We start from the raw sequence: 24,669 nt of genomic DNA on the forward strand, positions 1-24,669 counted from the left end.
GTTCCAGCCTGGTTCAGCACATTACAGCAGTCATGGACTCTTTGCACAAGGCTTTCCCATTCCTCTGATAGGTGTTTCATAATGCAGTTAAACAGGTTCAAGCCAGTTAAACATATAAGTGAAGAGCTCATTCAAATTAAAAACAATACTGAGCTGCCAGTGCCAACCCACGAACTGCTACCACTGAGAGTTGTGCAGGTTGCAATAAGTCTGTACCTTTACCACATATTCCTTGATATATACCTTTTAATGCCACAATGCATAGCAACATGTATGGTAAATGACACAGGATAACTTCTGTAAAGTAAGTGACAGTTGCAACCAGAACTTCCTGCTGTTTTTTTCCTCTTAGAGAACAGTTATTTAGACTTTACAGCATTCAAGAGGGAAGAAGAGGAATGCGATCAGCAAAATCAGTAGATTGTTGGCAGGGATGTAACTTTCTAGAATTAAAGAAAAAAGGTACTTCAATTATCAGGTAAAATGTACAATACATTGCATTAAAAAATGTATTGTTAAAAAGGTCATCAGATAATTACTGAGGTTTCCTCTCACTTTTTAAAAATAGCTGCTTAAAAACTACTGATATCGTTCGTACCATCCTCCTCCCATCTTTTTTTTTTTTTATTAGGTGATCACAGGGCAACAGCTTTTTCTCTAGGAAGCTTTATGGTTATTTCATAAATCATACATGGTGAAGAACTTTCTTGAAAGTGTGGAAAAGAAAGGCCTACAGCCACATTACTACAGCCAGATCTAATGTCTGCCAGCACATAAATACCACATCATCATGCCTATCATTTCAGGAGCCCCAGATTAATATTTCCATTATCACTGTCAAACACTAATTGAGTAAGTAGATCAGTCTCAAACACCACTATTAAGCTCTCTGTAGCATAAGGAATAACAAATACACCATTTAGAGGTCCAAAGACACAGTTTAATTAGTCACTACTATCAAGTCCCAGGCAAAAGAGATCAAACACTGCACGACCAAAGAGGATATAATCCCAACCTCCTAAACAGCACACATGCCTCTCACAGTATCACCAGCCATGACTTCATTCACTGGCAGAAGACATGCAAGCATAGAGGTTGGCCACAACCAGTGAGCGCCCAAGGCTCCCACGCAAAGGGAAAGGGAACAGTACAAAAGAAAAGAAAAAAAGGTATATTAAAGTAAATGGCTTTGTACAGAAAGGGCTATGTGAATGTGTGTTTCCAACGCCTTTAAAAATGTCAAATGCACATCTGCTTTGAAGCCAAGACCTTTCCTGCGATGCATTCAAATTCTCTACTCAAGAATTAGGTCAGAAACTCTCAATACTGAAGGTACTTTGTTTATGTGCTTATTTCCTTTACAAAAGAAGCAAGAGCTGCAACTGTTTATCACAGACAAGCATTTCAGAAAACAGGTAGGTTTCCAATTGTAACAAGATTGCCATCTGTGATTAGAACACTCAGGGTTGCCTCAAATTGCAATGGGAGCTTTAGAGAAGAAAGGCCAATTTGACTCATTTGTCTGCTTTTCTAAAGGCTGATGGACAAGTAAAATGATTTGATTCATCTAGGTCTCCTCCACTCTGTATCTACTGTTCCAGATCACACAAAGGTCTGGGCTGGAATGAATAAGAAGTAAAGAAAATTGCCCCAAAATCAAAACAGCATTAGATAGCACTATACTTGGGATTAGGAAAATTCATCCTTGATGAAGATGACAGCACTTCTTTCTTAACCAACTTATATGCCAAAACACAATATATGGCTTTACTGAGTTCTTGGTTTGGAACATAAGCATATCTGGAGGTAAGAGACATGTGAAGCAGTTGAGACACTGTTCCTGTAAGAAGGCTAAAAATGATGCTGCGCAGCAGGGGATGCACTCTCAAAGCAGGAATGGAAGACGACTCTAACAGGTCCAGTAAATTTTAAAAAAAGTTTGTTTTTTAAATCACCTCCAAACCTTTCTGGTTTCTCTGGGTTGTTATTTATAGAAGCCCAGCCTTCCTGGGCATGCTGAGCATATTACTCTGAAGCTTGACTAATTTATTTGCTTTGATCTCATCTCTCTGCCACTTACCAGCCCAGGTTCAGGGCTGGAATACAGTGGCCACACTCCTCATGAACATCTCAGCCCTGAGCCGTGCCAGGTATGCCAGCAGCACCTCCCCAGGGGACTGCGGGACGCTCTGTAGCCCTCCCTGCAAGGACTGTGCATCTATTGCAGCCAATGTTCACATGCTTTTGACCAAGGACATGATATCCTAGGACTGATGCTGAAACCCACCCATGTTACTGAGCTGCACACTATGTGATCAGCCCTGAGAAAAGGAACTTAAGCAAGAAAAAAAACCAACTTCATTAAAGCTTTTCCCTGAATTCCCCTCTTGTTGCTCATGATAAAGCTCTAATTCAGACTTTGCCAGTTGTGGGAAGAACAAGATGGGAGATACTGCTGTAGCACAAAGCCTGGTCTGTCAGCTGGCCATCACACTGATAGACAGCACACAAACTCCCTGCAAGGAGGCAAATCTCTGACAGGACCTCACTGCTTGGATTTCTGTGTAATCATTTCAAGAATGCACTATGTAGAACAGAGGTCTCAACTTTCTGAACACACATTTAATGAGTTAAATAATAATAACTGACCTGCTACTATATTTGTGTTTATCTATCCAATTATATATATTCACTACTGAAATTGTTATTTTCTTCCTGCATTCCGACGGATCATCTCATGCATCACACTTTGAAGACCACTGGTGTAGAACAAGGAACTTTAGGAAAAGCCTTGCCTTCAGAGGACTTCAAAAGATGTAAAATATTTACTGTGAAAATGAACCTTAACACTCATTTTCCAGAGACGTATCATTTTCTTCACAGTTTCTATAAAGGAACATTGCTTTTTCCAAAGATTTTCATTAGGTCTCACCAACAGGCAAATGCAGTATTTCCCAAGTCACCAAAACCAGAGAACATTTATCTCCTCGGCAGTTTTCCCCAGACAGCTGGAAAATGAGTTCCCAGGCCTTATGCCCAAGCTCACTGTCCTGCCTTTGGCTGGGATAATGCTAATTTTCTTCACAGCAGCTGTCATGGTGCTGTTTTGGATTTAAGACGAAAACAATGTTGACAACACACTGACGTTTTAGTAGTCACTGAGCAGTGCTACAGAGAGCCAAGGACGTTTTAGTTTCTCACACTGCCCTGACAGCAAGGAGCTGGGGGCTACAAGGAGCTGGTAGGGGACAGAACCAGGACAGCTGGCCCACAATGATCAAAGTGCTATCCCATACCATATGGCATCATGCTCAGCAATAAAAATGAGGAAAAAAGGAGGAAGGAGGTGGTGGCAGTGTTCGGAGTGATGGTATTTGTCTTCCCAAGAAACTATTATGCATGGGCACTGCTTCCCTGGAAGTAGCTAAACACTGGCCTGCCAATGGGAAGTGGGAATGAATTCCTTGCTTTGCTTTACTTGCATGCACAGCCTTTGCTTCGCTGAGTGAACTGCCTTTATCTCAACCCATGAGTTCTTGCACTTTTATCTTTCCAGTTGTTTCCTCCATCCCACTGAGAAGGATGAGCAAGTAGCTTTGTAGGGCTCAGCTGGGTGGGTGTTAACCCACAACACTAACTCCTAGCCACTGCTGTCTAGGAAAAAAAACACAACAAAATAGATGTGTGCAGAGACCATTTTTAAAGTGCTGTATCATATTTATACTTTTTACAATTTTTTTTCCCCTCTGGGTTTACAGATGATGATTTTGTTTTCAAATTGCATGTTATCTTCACATGGGATTTCACTAGTTACTACTGTACTACACAGTTTCTCACTGAACCATATAATTAGGTTACATTTTTAGCTGCCTACATAAATTGACCTTCAGATCTAACAACTGCATGTGCAGGCTGACATTTTGGACACACACAGTTCATCTACCTGAGTGAACACAATGATACAAACACTCCCCTCACAAACAGCAGAGCAGAGCTCAGTGATACATCTAAAACACTTCACTCTGCTATACTGAACCTCAGGCTGGCCTTATCCATACTACCTACTAGGAACAAGTACTCCCTAGGAATTACCAAATGCCACGGTCCAAAACTCAGGCAGTCCAAACAACCACAACACTGGGCCTTGAGCCCATGCCATGGCCATACTCTGCTCAGCAGCACAAAGAGCCCACAGAGCAACAGTCTTGTGCCTGTAAGGCATCATTTTGGCCTTGGCTGTGCCAGTCTGCAGGCTGCCTCCCCAACTGCATGCACCACTTACAAGTTATTTTAACAGAAACCACATCATGGCTTGTTCTTTCTCCCCCACTTTGCATCTGCTTGCTTCCTCTTCCCCTCAGCTCTTTAATGACAGCAAATCCAGTCTCCTCCTTCATCCATCCCTCCTCCAAAGAGGCAGTTACATTAGAAGACTTAAGTTTTTAAGCACTTCAATCAGATCACTTCTGTTTTTGTCTCTACAGCTCTGCACAGCACTGTTCCTTTATGCCCTTCTTTAACTGCTGCCACCACACACCTGTCAGGTGAACTTGCGTATTGCAAACTGAAGGACAATCAACCCCTCCATCCCAAAATCAAGGTGGGATAAACAGAGATGCTACCTCTCTGCAGCAAGGCCAATCTCTCCTTTAAGCTCCACAACACTTGCAAGCAACTATCAAAGGGGTAAACCAGATCATTTGTTGAGAATAACAGACTGCAATGTTCTGAAACACTTTTCCATCATTGAGCGAACCAAAGCAGTGATTAGCAAATTGACTTGCAATTACAGGCTATCAGCCCAGCTTGTGGATCACCCACACCCAGCAACTGCTTGCTACACCTGAGAGCACCTCCCATTCAGCCCACACTCACCACTGCCTCCTATAGCCATCACCCAAGCCTCTGGCATCGCTGGCCAAAGTAAGGCCTCCCCAGAGCCATTCCATTTTACTCACTTCATCTGTATTTACATGGCTTTCTCTTCTCTTTATTACTTTTACGCATATTACTAGTGATTATTAACTATTTGTGTTTCTTCTTTCCAGATTAGGAAAAATACAGCCAATTTTTATCAGGAAACATTTTTCCCCTTACCTGCACATGGTTTCCCACCACCCCAGTCAGAACTCTTACTCCAGTAGGTCAACACAAAATACCACATTAGCCAGGAATGCAGTGGAAAGGAAAATTGGACTGCGTGAAGTACAGACACACACATACACATACCTTAACCAAAGGGCTGCGAGCCCCTGTATGGCCCCCAAGCTGTCCTCAACCATGAGCAGCCACAAGGATGCATCTGTCATCTGAGACTTCACAAATGCCTCAAAGCAGAAATTCCCTAATGTCATCCTTTCCAAGCCTGTTGTGGCTCTCCCAATATCTCATATCTACAGAACTTGCCCTGGTAGCAACTCAGCAATTCCCAAGTATCTGATGATTGACATTGCCACACCCTACCCACAGAACTTTTTGAATGCTATATCAATTGATCTTACCACAATAATTTTCCAAAAAGCAGACATATATTGATGCCAAAGGGACTCTTTTTACCACTTTCACTGAAACAAAAGAGATTCGAGGACAAAACAAAAACGGTAGGCTTTCAGTTTGTTAAAGAGAACCATGAATGTTGCAACATGGCACATTATATTCAGACACCAAATGGCATGCTGTGCTACATGGCTCTAACATAGCATGTACAGCAAACTGATTTCAAGTCCATGCTACAAGGTACATCTTCCCAGTAATAAGAGAGATCCCTAAAGAAAAAGAGAAGCGTCACATGAGCCAGGCCAGTGACACAGGACAGAGAACCATTTACAGAACAATTAACATTACATTCCTGTATATCTTTGAGAAATTAAGCTTTGATCCCATACATCATTTTCCAATTTCATCATTAATCTCTCACTTTATAAAGGCATCCCATTAGGAAAAAAATAAAAAACACTAAAGACTAAAGAACAGTGATTAAGATAGTTGCTACTGTATGTGCTGAACATTTTTAAAAATTTAATCTGCACTGATTTTTCAGGTAACGCAGACAAAATATTTATGTCCAAATTTTCCATTCTTGTGAAAGTCATTATTGCCACGGATCAAGGTGATAAACACAGCTCCATATCTAGAGAATTATTTTCTTCTGTTTGAAAGCAGGCTATTGATATATGCATAGGAAAGGTTCATTATTTCAGACCAACACTCTACCAGACTCACACGTATTTCCAATCATTCACTTTCTCAAACACCTTAATCCAAAGGGAAGCCATTTCAACAGACACAGAATTAAACCCTAAGGTAACAACTCATATGAACAATCAATATTTCACCTGGATTCAAAGCCAACATAGCTCGGTAGCTTATGATAAAAGAAGGCTCGTGTCATTGTACAGAAGATTCAGGATAGGACTTTCATGTGGAAGTTAAGAATAGCAAGACAATGTAGAAAAGCACATCAACAGCTTTCCCTTAGATCCTATATCAACTCAATTTCAGTGGTGTAAGTGAATTTTTTAAAAGATAACTTCAGACTTATAGCTTTTCTGAAATTTAGAGATTCCATAAATGACAGATTCTGCTGCAGGAGATCAGATTTAACCTCATGCCCCAGATCTTGACTTCAGAAGAAGTAAAGCAACATAAAACTTTCAAATGTATTCTACTCTGTTACATCAGATGATGGCTGTTATAGTCTTTGCTAAGTCTTTATATTAAGGCTAGCACGAACAGTACTTACTTTCCCTGCATATTGTGTTGCTTATACCTATTTTTAAAATCTGAAGGTGCTGGGCACTGCATGGGACATTTGCTTCTGATGCTGATTGTAACAACAGGTTTCAAAAACATCTGCATGTTCCACATGAAGTACTACAATTGGAAATCAAAAACAGAAAACATCAAAAAAAAAGAAGTTTAGGTTTGTAGTTAGATGATGCCTGAGGTCAGAAATATGTGCTCCAAACAACGCTTCGGAGCATAAAGTACTTCAACAGAAGAGATTATAAGCAGTTATCACTAGCTGTCCTACAATTTTTATTGCTAATAACTTCATTTCTAAATTTTTGAGCAGAAAGAAAAGGGAAATCACAATCTCTGCATTTCCTTAATACCATAAAACAAACTGGGACACAAAATAGGTGTTTCTCTTTTCTCCTCATCTTTAGCAGATAAAATATCTTTTCACTTGGATCCACTGAAGTCCTGTAATCAATATTTTTTAATGCATGGTCTAGCAAGTTATAAAAAGAATTCCATTAAGAGCAGATTACGCTTCAATATAGTGCTAAAAACGCTTATTTCTGATATGTTTTATTTCTGCTCTGTGATACAAACCAGCCTGTACTTTAACACATCAATACTTAGTAACAAGAGGCACTGGTGCTTCCTTGAAGGTCAGCAAGCAGCTTCGCTGTCTCCTCTGCATTTCAAAAGACTGAAATGAAAATGCAGAAGTTCCCCTATTGCTAACACCAAGATACAGTAACTCTTAACAAGAAACCAAATATTCACATAGTTCTAAATGGCAGAATATTAAAACCTCCTGTTATAACTTTTTTTACTTCCTTCAGACAGATCCTACAGTGTAGGAAACTGTCAGCAAGAGGCCAGCTGAGCTGGCTGCAGAAGTGCCAGAAGCCTTCACTTTTAGGAGGCTGATCTTCTGTTCTCTTAAGAAACAATACTTGATCTTAAGGTTACTTCTATCTCCTTGTGCACATCCTACCTTGCAGAGGCAGAGTCCACCTGTGTTGTATGTGACTCCCAGTTAAGCCTGTGCCGACTCATCAGCCAATGTGCCCATCCAGACCAATAGTCAGGCCTGGCTAAGGAGAATGGATAAATTAATTTACTGCTACAACTTAACACCAGAACAGGAAAATCTGATTTGGATCTTTCCTAGCAGCCACACATTCTCAAGCAACTTGTCAGTATTCAAACCAGAGATTGGCTTCTTGGACAAGACTAGCTGAAATTATCTTCAGCAAGTCTTCAAGACGAGGATTATGTGTGGGAGAAAAAGGTAATCAAGCATGATTCTGTCCTTCAAATCAGCAGGGCTTCATCTAGCCCATACAGTCTTAAAACAAAACAACTCAGCAGGACTTTAAAACAGATTTTCAAATAAGCAAAGGATCCTACACTTGGATCTTCCCACTCCACTTATTTCCAGCTCCTGTTATCTATAGTAAGATAATGGGAAGAAAGACTGGTGATGAAAATCTTAGTCCTTACAATGACAGAAAAAAGGTGAGACCAAGCAGCAGGGGAGTTAAAACTATCAGTCCTGCCTGTAGCCAGCTGCCCTCAAGGGCTCTTCCCTCCTCTGCTCCCAGCACATGGGATCTCCAGCTCTCTTAATGCATCACATCTTGATGGAAACCTAGCCTAAAATATGTGCATAAATGTATCTGTATGAATATGTATGTGTGTATCTATATGTATCTACCCTTACTTATATGTTTGGAAAGGGTGACAGACATTGTCTACTAGCCAGACATTGTTTCTCATAAGGGATCATTGCTTTCTTTACACAAGATGCTAAACAGACTTCCCTTTTTGTTGCTCATGTTACTAAATGACATGTACAAATTAAGCTAAAATAAGGAACAAGAAATTCTATTAATACAATCACCTCACAATTAAGTATTTATGTGGATACCACAGAAAGCTGGTGGATATTTTATAACCCCTCGGGGCTGAATAAAAAGGAAATCAAAGGGAGAAGGAAATAAGGTGATGCAAAAGCTTGCCTTTAATTAATCAGAATTAATGATAATACAAGTGAGTGTTCTTCTAGCAGTCAAAGCAGGACTGGAGTAAACGTGAAAATGTAGTAAACAACCCAGTAAAAATATAAATGCTCCAAGTACAGACACTCTCGCTAAAATGTTTTTGAAACCATAAACTACCAGAAATACACTTTTGAAGAACGCTTTCAGGCGAGTATTTTTCAGGCCAATTTTAAGAAACAGTCTTCAAGAACCACATTTAAATCTCAGCCTTAGCTTCAGACTGTGGGCTGCCGCTCCACTGAAGTGGAACAGCCGCCACTTTGCAAGTGGTAAAACTGCAAGGATCACTGCCACCGCATCACTCCACAACTGCTTCTCCAGGGCTTGTGCAGACACCTGGTGCCATGGGGCATGGCAACTCAGCTCCGTCACCAGGTGCAAGGACAACCTTGCATTTCAATTCCATACGCATATACACATAGCATTTGGAGCTTCAGCCTCTGCTCAACTAATTGGCTACCTGCTTAATTATAACCCCAGCAGAGATAGTACTTTCTAAATGAGTGAAAGTGCAAACCATCTCCATAGCTACTAATATAATCAGAGTAGCATAAACAACACTGACTAGCTAGCTATGTGTAGAAGACCCACTTTGGCCAAATGCTATAACTGGAATAGCCAGTAGCTATGAAAATAGTTTCATCTATTAAAACAGGTACTCTAAATACATATATTTACAAAAGGTTTTGAACCTAGAAGAGAGAAGTTCATTGCCCAGTCAGATCTCTAATCTACCACAGATCTTTATATAGGATTGAAATATCTCAAGATCAACATCAGTAAGTTACGTTTGCAGAAACACTGGTTTCTGGGGAGTATTCAGTCCTCGGGTTAGGATGAAGACAGGAGCTTTATCAGCTTCCCCAATAAAGCCTCGAATTACCTACCACCCCCCAGAAGAGTTGTGCTTCATACAAATTAATTGTTTTAGCTTCCAGGCCTCAGCTCTTTTTCCGTTTTTCCTTGCTAGATCAAAAGAGTCCCTTAATAATGCATTTTTCCCATAAATATTTTCATAACCCTAATCAGATCATTTCTCGCTCCTCTTTTGCCCAGTAAGATAGTAGAAGACTGTATAATCTATAAGGTACTTCCTCCATCTTTTGAATAACTTCATCTGTCCACTTCTTCAATCTGCAGTTTTCTCAAAATCCTTTAAGGAATGCTAACACCAGAACACCACCCACTACCCCACCAGCATGATACACTGAGGCAAAAATCTTGTCTACCCTATACTTCTGGGGCACATTGTGAACACAAAGAGATACGGAAGGGCTGCCCATAGAATGAGAGGTGTCTTTTCATAGACTTTTGAAATCCATAAGAAAGGCCCAAATTAATAAAATCTCAAAACCCTCAGCGCTGCCTTCTTACGCTGAGCAGCAATTCATCTCTGAAACTTTCTGCACTGTTTTCTTCTCTGCTCCCTCTGCCCTGGGAAGGCAGCAGCTGGATATCACTCTGTCCTGCCGAACTGCCCATTGAGGAGAGCTGAGGAGTGGAACCAATGGAAGCGATTCGTTCTGTCCCAAAAACACAGGTATGTTCCTGTAGCTTTCATAATGGCTACCTCTGATTTTGTGAAGGCGGTTTAAAAATGGTCTGCGTATTCAGAACACAGTATTCAGCAATAAGCACAGTGCCTGTACTCTGCAATCTGGATATTTTAAAAAGTGAAAGAAACCCTTTCCTTAGTATTTTAATAGACTTTTCTTGCTAACTGCAGTCTCTGCAGATTTATAGATCAATCTGGCCAGTGACAGCACTGCTGTACAACAATAATTACAACAGCAGGAAACACTCAATAATACAAAAATAACTCACTGTCATTGAAGATATGTATATTGCACACAAAGATGGAGACATTTCTTTTCGCCTCTCTTCACATACCCGACAGAAAAACAAGAAACCTTCACCCCAAACAAAGGCAATGCATTACGAGACAGAAACTCAGCACAGAACCCCAGCTCAGGCACCTTCAGCATGCCCTGTGGGAGCACCCATCAGCCTGGTCTGGGCATTCAGTCCCTGGAGAAAAGGCACTTCTGAAAAGCAGACACTTTGTCTCTAGGGACAAAAGAAAGACAAGGGCCAAAATGTAACAAAGCAGCAGCAATGCTCTTGCATCAGGAAAAGCAATGTTCTCTCTGCACTGTGGAATTGTTATATGTATTTCTAAAGCATTTGGTATGTTGCAACCTTCATATAAGATTATCACATAACCACTCAATTATCACAAGCACTTAAGGGAATTATCTAGTTTATACATCATTTTTAATTACTCAGTATAAAAAAGCCCAGATTTGAGCTAAGTAATAACAGTTCAACAAAAGCTCCTAAGAAGGAAGACACAGCAATCACTTAATCTCTGTCAAAACTTTCTCATCTGCAAGAACAGCACAGAAATAAAAACACACAATAAGGAGCTTTAGCAGAGACTCAAAACCAAGGAGGTCCCAGAAGATGATACAGTATGTGCTTGCAGCAGGAAAATTGTAATGCATCTCTATTTAGAATATGCATGTGCGTCTGTTTGCTCTAGATGCATGTATAATCAGCCTTACTATAAATTAGAAAACATGAAGGATTAAACATCAATTGCTTGTCCTCCTACACTTCCCATCTCTCTGCCAGGTCCTGAGAAAAAACAGAAGGCACGGTGGCAGTGGTTGGAAACAGACTCTGAAATCAGAATAAGAGAGGAAAATAGGCATTTTCCTTCTGTAGCAGAAAGAGAATGTCTAAGAACCATTTATGTTTCATTCCCAACAAATATCACCATATTCCGGAGCTACGGAATTCTTATGACTTTAACAAGAATCTGAAAATGCAGCATAAATAAGAACCGCTAGAATTCAGAGTTATAATTAACATGACGATGGATGCTCCATATTATGCAAAGAGTTGTTTCAATACTACAGAAGCATCTCATATTGTAACTATTTCTGGGAGACTAGGAGAATTTTACACAAGCATAACCTTTTGCTAACTACACCATCTGGGAGCGCACAGGCAGCACTTCATTCCATTGGCTTTTTTCCAGGAGACTTACAGTAAGTCTGTGGTATGCTTCTCTTTTAACAATCAATTAGAGGTTTATTTTATTTTTGATTGTGGCTTAATATAGCCCACTATCAAAATAATATTAAGGCAGATCACATCTCCAGACAGCAATAGCATTTTTTATAAGACCAACTGACGGAGTTGAAACTTTTATCAGTATTTCCACTCTGGTGTGCGCGTATTTCTTGAGAAATGAACAAATGCAGAAAACCTCAAACTAAATATAGATAAAGATTAAAAATCAGCAGGAAACAGCTTGCTGGTAGAACACAAGAGTCAACAGTGTCAATAGCTTGTGAGATAATGACAGAAAGGACTACTAAAAAAGAAGGGAGAAAACCAGGAGAGAGGTATAATTACAAGCCACGCCACTAATCTATTTTGCTTATCAAGAGATATCCCTACCATTACTTATGCAAGTGTATCTCTACCATTATCTATTACACATGGAGTTGCAGGAGAACTGCAAGAAGTTTGATTTCTCAGGTTCTTATTCGTAAAGCTTTTTTTATTTTGTTTTCTTCTTTCTGTTGTTTGGAAAAACAAACAGATCATGGTTTGTTTGGAAAAACAAACAGACTCTAGAAATATACTAAAGATGGCTTCTCACTGAAAAGAGTGTTCCAGTTCTTTGCCAGCTGTCTACAGGAAAGTATCTGGGTGTCAACAGCTCTTCAGAGTCACCCACACAATTCCCATGATGGCTCCTACTGCTCTAGATACAGTCTACTGTATTCAGAACATAGCAGGCTTCAGGGATTCCTACAGCTCTGTCCTCCAAACACTTAATGTGAACATCTGTTACTCTGACACAGTTTGGTTTCACGTTTATTGTTTTTGTCCATTGGAAGTCTGTGCTTTGTGAAGGCTTCGATAAGGCTGATGGCTGTTCCAAGGGCTCAAGGAGCTATGGCAGAAAAGGAACATGGGTTAGGGGTAATGGAAACAGTTCTTCAAAGTTTGCTTTTCTGATTCTGGCTGAAAAATACTCACTGATCTATCATGGTTAATGAAGTGGGGCTCTCTCTGGGAACACGAGTTGGACATAACCATCTTACCATGTGTTTGATTGCCTACTGGCTCTGTGGAAGAAGTTTTCTTGGTCTGCAGGTCGGACAACAGAAGCTTGGCAAGGTCAAAGGAATCAGTGTGATAAGTCCCCTAACACTTCACTTTGCAATTCAAATGGACAACACAGTCATGCTGGACATCTTAGACAGGAAGTTGACAAAGAATAACAACAATAATAATACTAAATAACATAAGAGATCTTCCAACATAATTCTGCTCTTTTATGCTCTGTTCTGCCACATTCAAAAATGTGAAAGGTCATGAAGAAATGTAATTCCCAAAGTACACCTGCCACATCAGGTGATCAGTCCAGCTGGGAAACAGAGCACTCTGGCTTTTCTATTTAAACAGTATTTAAAGAGTGGCAGCACTTGTAGATAAGGATATAATTAGAAGTTTTCTGTTTGCTGAAAACAAACAGTGGGGAATTTCAAGTGAGCAATTTGATGGGAAGAAACAAAGGAAAGTAACAGGCGAAAGAAAACAAAACAGTCTCCAAGACCTGTTGGATGCATTCTGAATGGGAAAAGCTTTTTATTTACAAGAAAGACTGCGAGATTGTCTTTAAGAACCTGACTAAAATAGCCTGAAGACAATATAATAATTTAATCCTCAAAACATCACTTAAGAGGTCACAGCCAACACATACTGATCAGATCTATCCTCTAAGCTGTGGAACACATTTCCCAATTGCTACCAACAGGTAAGGTAGACGCTCACACACGCAGTCTGCATTTGTTATGAAGCAACACCAATAACAGCCCTGGACTGCAATGAGTTGCCAGTTTTTTATTTTCAGATTTCTAAATCAAATTTCTATTGGTGGATACATTTCATTCTTCAATAAGAAACACAAAGAAAGTGATAGACAGAAGTCAGCTTTGTAGTCACATCACCCTTCTGTGCAGGAAGGAAATCAGTAGACATCCTACAAGATGCATGGAGAGACTAGGAGAAGCCAATGCTTTTTGCAGCGCATCTCTCTTCTCCTCAGCTGAAGAGCATAGATCCAGCTTCTCACTCTACAAGTTACCTGTTACCACCAGCCCCTTTGTCCACACAAAACTCGACAGCACTACTGCAAAACAAAAGCTTTTGCAACTTTCCATCCACTACTGCTTCAGGGCAGTAGGTGAATAGACAGGAAAAAGAGAGGGCCTTTCTTACAAGCATATCAAGTCCTGGAAGAAGAGTAATCACTGCTTACACAGCAATGCCAGTGTTAGGCATTTCTTATATCTCAGGTATTTGTTCAGATTTCACACAGTTTCAGCTAAAGCAAGATGAAACTCTTTCGCTCCCAAGTTTGCAATCACACTTCCTCCCATATCCCCAAAGATTTACTTTCTACAAAGCTCAGCTCACACAGCTTCCCAGGTTTATTTGCAATTTAATTTACAACCGACTTTGCTGAAGAATATTGTGTGAGCAATTACCTGTACATAAAATGTGTTTCACTATTTCAGATGTAGGAGAGTAGTAGCTCGTGAAGACATTCTAGCAGCAGCGTTTCCAAACAAGCTTAGTGCACGCCTGCTGTATGAAAACCCCGCCGTCTTTTTCCACTTCCTGAAATAACACTGCCCCCATCCCTGCCTACACAAGCATCCTTTTAGTTCCAGGTAAGATGAGCTCTCCTGCAAAACACGCTGTTGCTCCACATGTGACTTACTCCCCTCGCTCTCTGCATGATAGACTGCTGCCATGCCAGGTGCTCTGTGCTGCAAGTGTCTCTGCCTGGAGAGCAAATCCTGCCTGCTCCATGCTGCTTGCCAGCATAACTGTTTCTCTGGAGATAGTTTGGTTCCTCCAGGCCTTGTTAAAATACTCACATGGGAAACAATTTTCAAACTCTAGTTTCATTTTAAAAGTCAAGCCAATCTTGCTGTTCCTCCAGACAGAGCTATTTGCTGAGTGCTTCTGACTCACCCATTTGCTGCTCATGCACCTTTGTGCTACCAGTCTTGTAACCTGCCTGTAACAATGCTCAACTGTTTATTGGAGCAGCGTGTTTATTTTTGCCAAGTCCTTTCCCTGAGGCACTCCGACAAGGTTGGGGAGGGCAGTGTTGAAGTGCACAGCTCTGCCATGCTGCCGGAGGCCTGGGGGTCTCAACAGCACATCCAGACAGAGAACTGGAAAAGGACAGCTGTTTCCATATATATAGTTTCTCTGCTTTTTTGTTTCAGGAATGCTAGCTAAAACATTATACAAAAACAAAAAGATGAAGAATCAGATGTTAGAGAGCTTGGAAAAAGCTCTTATTTCAGGATTCCATAAAATAACCACATCTATCCTCAAAGAAAAAGTTACTTTCTGAGGTACCATGGACTACTAAAACATAATGATTTCCAAGCCCAACCTTACAAAAGGACTTCAGTTTAAGAAAGAATTTCCTCCCATTGCAGAAAATCTGTATGCTGCTTTTCAGTACAGTTTGTGCTGCTTTTTTCAATTTCTTTTGCAGTCTCCATGGAAGAGCCTTCTCCCACACATTGAACTGACTGTCATTCCTAACAGAAACACACCAGGGAGAGTTTTCATGGCAGCTCAGCTTATGTCCCCCAGTGGCACCCTGCTTTCAACTGCAGACTTGCAATTCCCAGTGGAAGTTTGAGGTTAATGAAGGAATGAACCCAGCCGTATCAGAGCAATTTCTGGCAATTAATGTGTTAATAGAGTCATCTGCCAAGCAGCAGAGAGTCAAAGGTTATATCTTCCTTAATATAAAGGAAAAAAAGCCCCTGGGTTTTCATGACACCTACCTCTAACATGAGTTTCACTGACTGATCCAAGACCTCTGGGCATCATGAAACAAAAGGCTCCAACCTACTAAAGTGGCCTTTCAACACTGTATGTCCTCACACAATGACTTCTACCCATATACTCCAACTTGGAGAGAAGCATCATCTTTTATTACTGCTTATGGCCTGTAATAAATGTTTCTATTCTTGTCAAAACTTCCCCCAATACAAAAATACTTCAGGTTGCCTTCAAAGTACTCTCTCCAGCTTTCATAGGCTTGATTTCTGTTTTCGTTCCCCAATTCCTCTGAATTTACTAATTGTTTTTCCATAGTCATTATTTCTCCTTTTTAGCTTTCCCCATAATTAAGTGTGAACACTATTCTAAACTGTGTTTTAAACGCAACCCACTGCACCCCGCTTCCTTTGCATTCTAACATTTTCTTTGGCTTTTGGACTATACCCTGAACAACTATTTTGGGTAGTTCTTTTAAAGGATGCTAGAGAGGCTATAGTAGTTTCAAACCACATACCTACATAACAGCTGTTCACATCATCCTAACCAACCACCCCTATCTTTCTCCATGATTAAATCCATCTAGTTAACTCACCTAGTCTTTCCAATTTCTTCAGGGAATCCAATGAAGTTTCAAGAAGGAAGAACAAAACCATTCCCTTCAACTAATTGATAGTTCTCTTTTTGTTTATTTTTTTTTAAGGTCACATGTACACATGACAGCCCCAGGAGATTTGCTAGCAGTAGAGGAAACTGTGAGGGAACGCATACATAGAACTTCAGGTCTGTAAGCAACTGTGAACAAGGCAGCATGCCTTATGCTGTAATTAAACTATATCATAATTTTTACTTGTAAAGAAGGCAGTCTGGTACAACCTCTCCAAATATCATGGTACAACCTCTCCAAATATCAACTTGATTACTTGTAGCAGGTGATTGGATGTGCATTACAGCATTTTGTTGCTTAAATATAGTATAAATTCTCCTGCATCTCCTACCTTCTCCAAGCCACACTTACTTTCAATTTGTCCAGCCAATGAACAAGATGTGAACAGAGCATTTTTCTGCCTGTTCCCACAGCTACCTCATACCTCATCTGTCATGTCCCCTGGAAACAAGGACAAGCCCCAGTAATGGCAGTGCTGGGAGCCCCTGCTCCCAAAAGCCACCAGCTGACAGCACCCAACCTTCAAATGATGTAGCCTTGGAAGACCTTGATCTTAGGCTGCACTTTGCACTTCACACAGAAAAAAAAGATGATATTTGCCCTCAGAGCAGCTCATTGTTTGTGCTGGGGCCGACAATACACATGCCAAGGTATTTTCCATTCTTTTCATGAAGAGCCCCATCTCTCCCTCTCCAGCAGTATTTCTAACACCTCATTCCAACCTCTCAACAGAGGTTAGCATACTCGCTCCCTTAATGCTAAAAGGAAAAACACATGCCCCAGTGGGAAAAAATTCCCCAGGCCATTCATTCGCTTCAACACAGTTTGAACAGCAGTTTTATTACCTGACAGTCCTGTCCCTTGTCTGCATTAAATAAACCAGAAGACCAATTCTGGCAGCAGCAGTAACATATTAGCAAATAACAGGATCCTAATGTAAACCTAGGGGCCTACAAAGCTCTAAAGAGCAATTTGTAGTTTACCTGTAAGTTGTTTCTTCCCATATTTATACATGCATATAGGTATCTGAAAGGATTATGCTCATTTTGTGTTTCCACTTACATCCTCTTAGTTTCAGATTTCTAAACAAAGACTAGAATTTAAGTGCTGACTATGAGAGTTCATTCCTGTCTTGCTGCTAAGTTTTTTCCCCCCAAGACAACCAGCTGAGTAGCAAAATCTCAGCCCCTCCACAGAAACCTTATAGATGCTCCACAGAACTAGCTGGTGATGTAGGCATCAGGCATTTCTCTCAAACCAACCAAGAATGGGATTACAGTTAATCACATTAGCCTACAACTTTTTTTTTTTTTTTCCTGTAAAAGCAGGATTACAGCCTGATAGGGAACTTCCCACATTCCTGCACGCCAGCTGCATTCTTCCCGACTTCATTTGATTAACAGCTAATAGAATTACAATCCACAGACCTGGGGTTTTACTGGATTATGCAGGAGGAGTTGCAGAAGGCGCTTGCTCGACTGTAATTCCCAGCTTTGCACTAATGGAGTGGGACAGAAAGACCTTAAAATGACATTGAGAAGTACACTGGGGGAGCCCCAGCCTAAAGAAGTGGCCATCTATATTTTCTTGTCAGAAAACATCACCCTAGAGCACGAGCTTGATTTAAATTTTCGTCTTCAAAAGATACATGAAAATGGTTGAAAATCTTGGGGTTTTTTGAGAGAAGGGTGGAAAGATGAAGGAAAAGTTTGATTTATATTCTGCAAAATGGAAATTGCTCACTTCAGACCAATAACTCACAACGTTATGATGTATGCAATGATTTAAGCAACAGTATTAATTGGAGTTAGCTTTATTATCTCTATTTTTCACTCCTGAACACCTACCCAAACACCTGAATCAAAAGGCGTACTCCATTCCCAGCAACACCACACATGCAGCACAAGCTTACTCTAAGGCTTTTAGAACTTCTGAGGGGAAAACACTTCAAGTTTGAACTAAGATCCAGTGTGTAAGCCCTTGGAAAGAAAAAAGAAAAAAAAAAAAAGACATTTCCTCTTTCAGTCAAGACACCTACAAATAAGTGCAGAAAGAGAAACAAGAACTAGTTTGAACCGAGTTTTAGAGTCAACCTCAGCAGCAAATTTTAGTATTCACTCCTGAAACAAACACCATTAAAACAAACTTGGAAGAAAAGGTACTTTTTCTAAAATGCTGTTCTAAAAAAACCACATAAGCAGTAATCTAAGGAACCCAGTCTTAATGCACAAGCTTCTGCAAAGCATCACGTACTGCTGAACAAATAAACAAAAAACTAAGATCAAAGAGTCAGAATGCCAAGACACTTGTACTGAAACAGAGCCAGGGGGATTAATGGGTTGACAGGGGCACTAAACCCCCTGCACAGCCACCAAAGCCAACAGAGGTGCAGGGAAGTGGACTTTTGAGCACGTCCGTGCTGCTCAACGAGCCCAACGCATGTGGGATGTGACAGGTTGAACACGACGGATCTCACTCAAAATGGATCAGGAACTGCAACTGTTGGGCAGAACTTTGCTCCCTGGGGACTACAGTCATCTCAGGAGTGCTCTTCCCAACTTGATAGTACAGGAAGGCTTGCTTACCACTCTCAGACTTCCAGACTTGTTTTTTCCTCCATATGACCCATCAAAAAAGAAAGAAGCCCACAGCCAAGGATAAACAACTTCACTCAATTAAGGGAAATAGGGGGGTGGGATAAGAAAATAAAATAAAAATCAGTGGTATTTTAAAGATCTTCACTAAAAATGAGTCTTCCAAAATCCAACAGAAAGCCTCCAACTCAAAGAAGCAATGTCTGTAGTGCTACACTTCTAAATATTACACCTACACAACAAGACAAAAGTTTAGGCCCAATCACATGGTGATCTGCTGCAGCTGAAGATATTAAGATCACAGAGGAACTGAGGGGTAATTTCTTATTTTTTTTTCCTTAGACTACCCCATGGAACAGAGCACTGTCCAAGCCAAGAGCTGAAGAGCTTTTCTCTGTCCCAATTCCAATACAAGGCTCCAACAGAGACAAGACCAATAGTTGTTTGGTAGATATTTTACAACATTACAGCAATGCACTGTGAATCATCTGCTTCCAAGGAGGCCTCTACCATATACCTAAAGACAAACAATACTTAACCTCAATGAATCAGTGTTGGCCAAGAAGATTAAAAAAAGATCTGCTTGGCTGGAACTGGATTTCTTTCACCTCTCTGCAGGGAACTCGGAGAGTAGAAATTATCATAACGGGCCATAAAGGACACAGAACAAACTGGGAAATTTGAAAGGGCTCACAGCAGGAGCAAAGGAGAAGTGAGATATTACCTGTTGGTGCCTTTGAGTAAAGGGGTAGTGACACAAGCAGGACAATACAAAGGCCACCTAGCTGTGGGACCTGTGGTTTAACAGAAGAATTAAACTGAAATGACTTTGGAAGAAGAGCTGTGACTACAACAGGATTCCAAGAGAACCCTGGAGACCTCCTACGGTAGTCCAAGTACACTTTGCTGCAGCAGTCCTGAAGCAACAGCATGCAGAGTGTCGGAGTATGGTCTGCAAACCACCACAGACTGAACACACAAAAGGTTGTGAAAACACACAGATGCTGTCCCCCTCCCCAAATCCACTGTTCATGGCATAAAACAAGCATTTCTTGGTATCAGGGTGTTATCACAATGAAAAGCCACGATGAAGGACCCATTAAATCCCTGCCTTTTCTGGTGAAGCTCTGGGAAGAGTATCACCACAGTCATCAAGTCTGTGGCCACACAGCATTTGTGCATTGCAAATGCAACCTTTGGTATTAAACAAAAGAAAGAGAAGGGAATGAAATGAACACAATGATCAAATATGGATCTCAAATGACAAGAACGGCCACGTTGTGCGAGTTGGGTTTGGGCTGGAAGGGTAGAACAGATTTGTAGGCTGAGCACTTGAAACCATGACCTCTTGTACTCCACCTAATGAAGCAGCAGGAAATCCACAGGGGTTATTGCCATCTATTCCAGGCAGCCATCCCGAGCACAAACTCCACTTAGTCAATGCAACTGGCCAAGTGGGAACCGAGTCTTACAAGTCACTTTCCTCCTCCTGCTTCATTTTTAGCTTAATTAAGAAACAAAAAGCAAAATTTGCATGTAGCTGGAGTTGCCCAGGAAGACTTCCTGGATTTTAGAGCACCGAGTTCAAGAGAGAGTCTTACTAGGGATGTAGCACAAAGCAGAATTGATTGACCAGTACTTAGAATCACAAAACATATTCCTTCCTCATATACTTCACAGGACTTGTCACAGGGATAACTGTGCTTTGTAGCTCTGCTTCTTTTCAAGGTCAATACAAGCATGTTTCATCTGATCACACTGGTGCACTGGAAGAGGCCCACCCTCAGGGGCAAAGCCCTGTCACATTTCTTTATGGCATGCACCTTCCTGAGCAATGCAGCTGTATCCCAGGCAAAGGAGCCAAGACGGAGCGTCCACCGAATGCTGATGGTGCCCCCTCCATATTTGGGAACTGGGACCAAGTGAGCTCCTCAGACAGCACTCCTCCTCAGCCACAGTCCAATGGCACAAGGCAGCACAGAGGATGGATTTCCTACTTGCCTCTTTGAGAATCATGTGCATGCAATTCAGACAACATTAGAAACACCAGAGCACATGATTTACCCTTTCTCCCCCCCTCTCCCCATTAGTTCTAAGAAATCAGAGACCACATAGGAAAAGCCAAGCACACAAAGGCAGGAAAAATTGTGTCGTCCAAGCACACAGCTTTGAACTCAGGACATATTTTCCACATGCATATCACACCCTCTTACCAAAGCTCATCCTCACTGCCTCAGTTTCTTTATCTGAAGAAGCAGAACATTTGCACATGTACATTTTTCTCAAAGGTTATTCTGAAATTATTATTTGCAACGCACTCTGCAAATTAGAGGTATTACATAAATATTAAATGTCATGGTATAAGCTCTTACACAGGGAAAGGGATTTCTGAAGCTCTTACAACTACATGAGGTTCCTGTAGGCTGTTTTTTATGGGTCCAGGTTTAAATAAGTTTGGCAATGTATATTAAAGTTAAGATCACATTATGCATAAAAGAATAATTCATTCGCAGGAAGAGCATTCAGCCTACTTTAGGTACACAAATGGGATTTGAATTTTTAGCTCATCCATCAGGTCCTGCCCAGCCGTGTGCTCTGAACTACAGAAAGAATAAAGGAACATAATTTTATCCAGATGTGGAAAAGAGCAAACAATTTTTAAAAGTTTAAAGGAAAGTAATTCATTATTTTTGTGTATTTAACCTGAAGAAAAAAGACAAACAGAACAAGACAAAAAAGGCATTCCTCTTTCTGGGCATGTTATGCCTCTGATATCTGTACCAAACAGAGCACAGACAAAAACCTGTTTACATGCAGGGATGAGTCATGCTCCCAGCTGATGGATCCAAAACAGGCTCCCAGAAAGGAGAACCTAACCTGCAATTCACAGGAGCCAACCGCAGAGCTTTCGCCTGCTAGCAGCAGGCGATGGGATCAGGATAAGAGATGAAGAGCAGTGAGACCTGTGCTGACCACCAGCACTGACATACTGTCCAATTCAGGACAAGCAATTCCTCTGCTTTGGTTCATCCCACCTCCCAGCCGTGAGAAGCTTTTACCTACCTTGAACTTCAGATGGAAAGTTATCACTTTGTTACCCTAGCCCTGACAATGAACAACTTTTAGCTTGATTGTGACAACATAAAATTTAGGACGGCCAAAAAACCCCCCAAACAATTTCAGTAAAAAGCATTCACACAGTCCCTCACATACACTCATTGCCTATAAACCAAGTAACACAGCACGAGAAATCATGATGCAACATCACCAGCCTTACAAAACAACCGGTACTTTGAGTGGAAAAAAATCCGTAAGCTTCCCTTCTCCCTTCTTCATTTTCAACTTAAGGTATTGCTATAACAATGCACCTTAGTTACAATGCTGCAGAAGGACGCAGCTGTAATATCTCACCTACGACTCTGTACCCATTATGGGTCAGCATACAGTAAATGTAATTGCTGCTGCATGCCTGCAGAGCAGGGAAACCACAGCGTCGCAAGACTTCTGAAATGTAACATTATGGAAAAAAGAGCCTGGACTTTGTGGCTCATCAAGCAAAAGGCGCTGCTGGGGTAACAAATTGATTGTATAAAGCCAAGACACACACACACACCACAAAAGCCTACTTTCTGCTTACCTATTATAACTCGGAGCTGTGCAAATATCTAGAGCATAATTCAGAAATTTAAGAAGAAAAGCTAAACAAGTCTTTGCATAAGAAGGCACAGATAACATGACTGAGCCTCCTTCCAAGTTTCACTTAATCCTGTGTTTAAAGTGCACTTAATAGTGTCCTTTGATAGCCTCCAAATGGACCTTAGGAAGGTAAGAATAGGGAACAGAGAGGATAGCACGTGATACAGAAAAAAGCAAGTTAGAGTCCATCAAAGGACTCTCATTATTTAGAACAGCAATTGCAGCACTGTGTTCTGGACAACCACATATGAACATTCACATTCAAAACAGATAAAAAAAAATATGGCTCAAGTTTTGCTTTCCTTACACAAAATGTCACTTGTAAGTTTCTCCGTAACTTCACCAGAACAAGGCAGACCATTTCTTTGTCAATTGCTAATTTTGGATCAATCATTTTACATGCCATATGTAATCAGGCAGGAGGGGAAGGCTTTGCTCCACCGCATTTGTGCTCTGCTTTCAAGGTAGGAACAAGACAGACAGAGAGATGAAAAGCAGTGATACGGGCAGAACACAGACATGGGTGAATGCTATCTAAGCCACCTAATGCTACACGCTCCATCCCTACTGCTGCCTCTACACTTTCAGAGTTCAGCACTGAGGCTGATAGCAGCTTAGCAGAAGCTCTGCAAGGTTGTAATACTAAGAATCAGCACAGAAAGCAGCTACAGAAGTATTCCTCATGGCAGCAGGGCAATCCAAGCAGCAGCTCAGCAAGCAGCTCATGGTGCAGCCCCACAACCCTGGAGCACAGCTGCCTGCAGAGGGCAGGGGGCAAGGAGCAAACACAGTGTCAGACAGGATTCTCCCCCTCCTCAACTGAAATAAATCACTTCTCAGCAAGTAGCAAGCCTCAGCCTCCTTACTCCCCCGGATTAAAGGCAGACTTAAAGGAATGTTTACTAACAGACTGCTCTCTCCCTCAGCCATTCCTAATACATATCAGCCAACCGGCTAACCACATTCTGCAGAGTTATGCTAGGGATGCCCTTGATTGAAGAAGTATTTCTAAGCAAAAGAATACCTGTAAAGATAATCAAAAAGCTTGCTAGATGTAGGGTACAACGTTCATTTTGTTTCCACTCAGTTTGCTGACCACTAGAAAAGTGTCTGTGGCATAAGAGCATCTTTCTTTGAAACATCTACCAGCAGCCTTTTGCCACTCTGTAGAACGGGATGAACTGGGCTTCAGTGTCTCAGGTCTTCCACGCAATAACAGGAGGCAGGACAGATGTTCCAACAGACAGCTTTCAGTCTGCTCACTAAGCAAAGCCAAATCCCTGTGGGATTCCTACTGAAATTTCAGGAAGTGGTGATGTTTTATCCCAGCACCAAGTATGCTTTTGAAGATTTCATTTGCCTGCTACATGCTTTGCATAACGATTATACCACTAAAAGAGGGAAAGCTAATAATAAAAATTAAATGCTAATTTACATTTCGCTGCATAATACCACAAAGATAACTTATTTTTAAAATTACTTACTTAAAATACGACATGGATGAGCAATATTGCAAAAATATCTATTACAAAGAAGTTCAGTACGAGCAAAGCAAGAAAACGGGGAGGAGGAGAAGGAGCAGGGTTTGCTCCGGTGGGACAGGGCTGGTGAATAAGCATGTGCCACAGATGCTAAGGAGGAGAAGTAAACAACAAGATGAGCTTTTCTACAAAAGATGGGAAGGAGCCTGTCCTTAGGAACCAAAAGTACAAAAAAAAGTCCCTGAAAGAATGACCTACTTTGTGGACTCAGACAGCTTTAGTCGCAGCACAGGAACCAGTTCTCTCCCTGAAGCACCTTCTGATCAGTTCTCTGGACAGAGCCTCCTCCCAAAGGCAGCAGGACAAGCACCAGTGCTGGGCATGGAGCATAAATCCTCCACCTCCAACCCTGCTGTGTGCATGGCCCACCACAGCTGGCAAACACAAAACAAATGCAGAACATACTCTCTCCAGGATGAAATCCCCATCTTTTAAGCCTACAACAAACCTCTCCTTAACTTCAAGGTGTCAGGAACTCA

The 24,669-nt window shown here is 41.2% G+C and overlaps 1 protein-coding gene across 3 annotated transcripts in view; it reads right to left on the reverse strand.

Annotated features, from left to right (window-relative positions):
* PPM1H (protein phosphatase, Mg2+/Mn2+ dependent 1H) overlaps positions 1–24,669 on the reverse strand; it is a 132,752-nt gene that overhangs the window by 105,573 nt on the left and 2,510 nt on the right. Inside the window, exon 1 of one of the 3 annotated variants that reach the window (XM_085220303.1) lies at positions 14,369–14,391. The exons of the other annotated variants lie outside the window; for them this stretch is intronic. Within the exon in view, the coding sequence (XP_085076429.1) occupies positions 14,369–14,376 (8 nt within the window). The 5' untranslated portion in view covers positions 14,377–14,391. Of the gene's footprint in view, positions 1–14,368; positions 14,392–24,669 lie in introns of those variants that run through there. 3 annotated transcript variants of the gene reach the window in all.

Source organism: Meleagris gallopavo, chromosome 1 (assembly GCF_905368555.1).
Source record: "Meleagris gallopavo chromosome 1, MGAL_WU_HG_1.1, whole genome shotgun sequence".
Classification (NCBI taxonomy): domain Eukaryota; kingdom Metazoa; phylum Chordata; class Aves; order Galliformes; family Phasianidae; genus Meleagris; species Meleagris gallopavo.